Source organism: Aptenodytes forsteri, unplaced genomic scaffold (assembly GCF_000699145.1).
Source record: "Aptenodytes forsteri isolate BGI_AS27 unplaced genomic scaffold, ASM69914v1 Scaffold53, whole genome shotgun sequence".
NCBI classification, from domain to species: Eukaryota; Metazoa; Chordata; class Aves; order Sphenisciformes; family Spheniscidae; genus Aptenodytes; species Aptenodytes forsteri.
Genome location: NW_008795909.1, coordinates 5666795 through 5669333, shown reverse-complemented (window position 1 = coordinate 5669333; position 2539 = coordinate 5666795). Strand labels below are relative to the sequence as shown.

The 2539-nt window shown below is 49.2% G+C and overlaps 1 protein-coding gene across 1 annotated transcript in view; it reads right to left on the bottom strand.

Moving 5' to 3' along the window:
- ADAMTS9 (ADAM metallopeptidase with thrombospondin type 1 motif 9) overlaps positions 1-1180 on the bottom strand; it is an 86864-nt gene extending 85684 nt beyond the window's left edge. Inside the window, exon 1 of the mRNA XM_009284512.2 lies at positions 1097-1180. Coding sequence (XP_009282787.1) covers positions 1097-1180 — 84 coding nt within the window. The remainder of the gene's footprint in view (positions 1-1096) is intronic.
- Between the last annotated feature and the right edge of the window lie 1359 nt (positions 1181-2539).

Below are 2539 nucleotides of genomic sequence, written 5' to 3'. Positions count from 1 at the left end.
CAGCCGCAGCCCCGCACCCCCAGCCCGGGCGGCCGCAGCCGCTCCCCGCCGGCTCCTTGGCAAAGTGGTTGTAAAAACGCAAATGGGCCCGAGCAGAGCGGCACCGGCTGCTGCCTGATCTGCAAGGTCCCGCGGGGAAGAGCCACTTCGTCACTCACCGGGAGGAGAGCCGAGTTTTCCTACATAATTGATGTTTTTCCCTTTTTTTTTTTTTTTAAAGACAGCTCGAAGAAGCATACCAACAATCGAAGAATCCCCCGTGTGACACTCTTCATAGCAGTTGCATTGCTCAGATATGAGGTGCTTAAAGCAACTTTTGTTTAGGGCTATGTTTATGTTGTGCAGTTTTCAGGCACCCTGAGGGAAAAGAAAGATTATTGCCTTATCTGAGTTTATTTTGTCTTGTTTTACAATTTGGAAGTTTTCTATAAAAAATTAAGACATCCTTTAAAGCTAAATGTAATTAAGCATTGACTTCTACCCTTCCCTCAAACCAAAATCCAAAACCTTGGTTTTGGTTTGTTTGTTTGTTTTTTTTCAAAATGGGGAAAGATGCAATGAAATTTAAAGCCCCTAGGCAAGGCAAAAGAAAATAGATGATTGGAAGTTCGGATTTGCACTTCCATAGGAAATTTCAAAGTTCTGTACTTTCTTCGCTCAACTTTGGGACAAAGAATAGAAATACCAATATTTTCTGCAGAAAGGGAAAGCTTTAAAAAAAAAAAATCAATCCAGAATCCACTTCTGGGCAGAATAACACCTCCTGGCTCTTCTAAACTAACTGGTGAAGCCTTACAAACCTCAACCATTAGCAGTAAATTATTAATTTTGTACAACGAATATAAAAGCCAAAGTAAGCAAAGCATTACCTGCAAAGCCACGTGTCTAACTCCGCGGCCGGCTGGCCAGGGCTGGGAGGGCGGCCGGGCAGGCCCTCAGCTGAGCACAGTGCAGGAATCTCCACGCTGGTGGACACCCAAGTCAGCGCACCTTTAGGGCAAGGTGCAATGGCACATAGCCTCCTGGCATGGCATTGTGCCCACGCTTATAAACCACGTTTAATTTAAATCTAGGATGCTTACATAAGACAACTCACCCATATTGGCTTCGGGGACTTGGCAAAGCCAGGATGCTTCCAGACTTGAGTTGGCTCGCATGCAGTCAGCTCCAACAACGGCATTGGGTCTTCTCAGCCTTAGAAGCCTTAGGGCTGGCGTGAGCACAGCCACGGCTGCCTGATGTCCCCCAGTTCTGGGGAGCAGAGGTGTCTCCCTGCTTCCATTGTGGGTGTGTAGGAGCAGTGACGTGCCCATTCTGGTAGGTGTCATCTACTGCCAGGAGCAGCTCTTCCCAATAACCAAACGTGGTTGTATCTCCATGCACTCACCTGTTCATGAGCGAACCTGGACAAGATTTGCTTTTAATGCTGCAAAGGGCCTGCACAGTAACATCTTCCTATCCTAGCAGCTAATTGCTTGCTCATGCACACACATTAAGAAAGAAATCCTCAGAAGATAGACCAAACTATTCTAAAATAGAATCACAGAATCATTAAGGTTGGAAAAGACCTCTAAGATCATCGAGTCCAACCGTCAACCCAACACCACCACCCACTAAACCATGTCCCTAAGCGCCGCATCTACACGTCTTTTAAATACTTCCAGAGATGGTGACTCAACCACTTCCCTGGGCAGCCTGGTCCAATGTTTAACCACTCCTTCAGTAAAGAAATAACTTCAATCTGTGAAGCCTGCTGGGGCTTCCACGCAAACCCCTGGCTTGCATGGCCTTTCCTGGCTCAGCATGAAAAAGCGTGGCACCCCCCCCTGTCCCACACTGAATTGTGTCGTGGTTGAGTCGGAAAAGCCACCGAGGTCCTTGGGCTGCTGGATGAACAAAAAGAGGAATCTTGTAACATCATCTCATAGCAGCCCAGGCTTCCCTCCAGGCATGTTTTCTTGCTCCAATTCTTTTCTTTGGGCTTTCTCTGTCTCATTGTCAAATAAATGACTTAACTCATAGCAGGAATAATATCTGCTCCCTGAGCTGTGGTGCTGCTCTGCAGGGCTAGCAGGAGCGCCCTGTACATTACTGAACCCCTGACGCTCTTCCAGCGCCTTCCCACAACTTCCACGTGTGCCCCAAACCTTTTGGACTTCACGATGAGAGGGATACAGGGTGCTTGAGCTTTGGATATGGCCCCAGAAGTCGTGGCAGGGGAGGGGAAGGCCGTATCCTGCGCTCAGGTGGGTGCAGACACGTATCCCAGGAGTGCCGGGGCGAGCCGGCGCTGCCAGTTGGATGTGTTGAGCGATATCAAACTGCCGGTCAACAAAGGGGGAGTGAAGAAAAGTGAGCCGAGTTGCCTGAGGAAGGAGAGAGTGAAAAGCTGAGCATAGCATTAGAACTGAGTCAGAGGGGAGGGGAGGAGGCTTACGTGGAGCTAGTCCTGCCGGTGTCCTGGGGGAGAGGGGTGCAGCCTTTGCTCACCTCCTCGTCCTCGGATCAGGATGGTGTTGGGAAACAGGTCTGCTGCTCT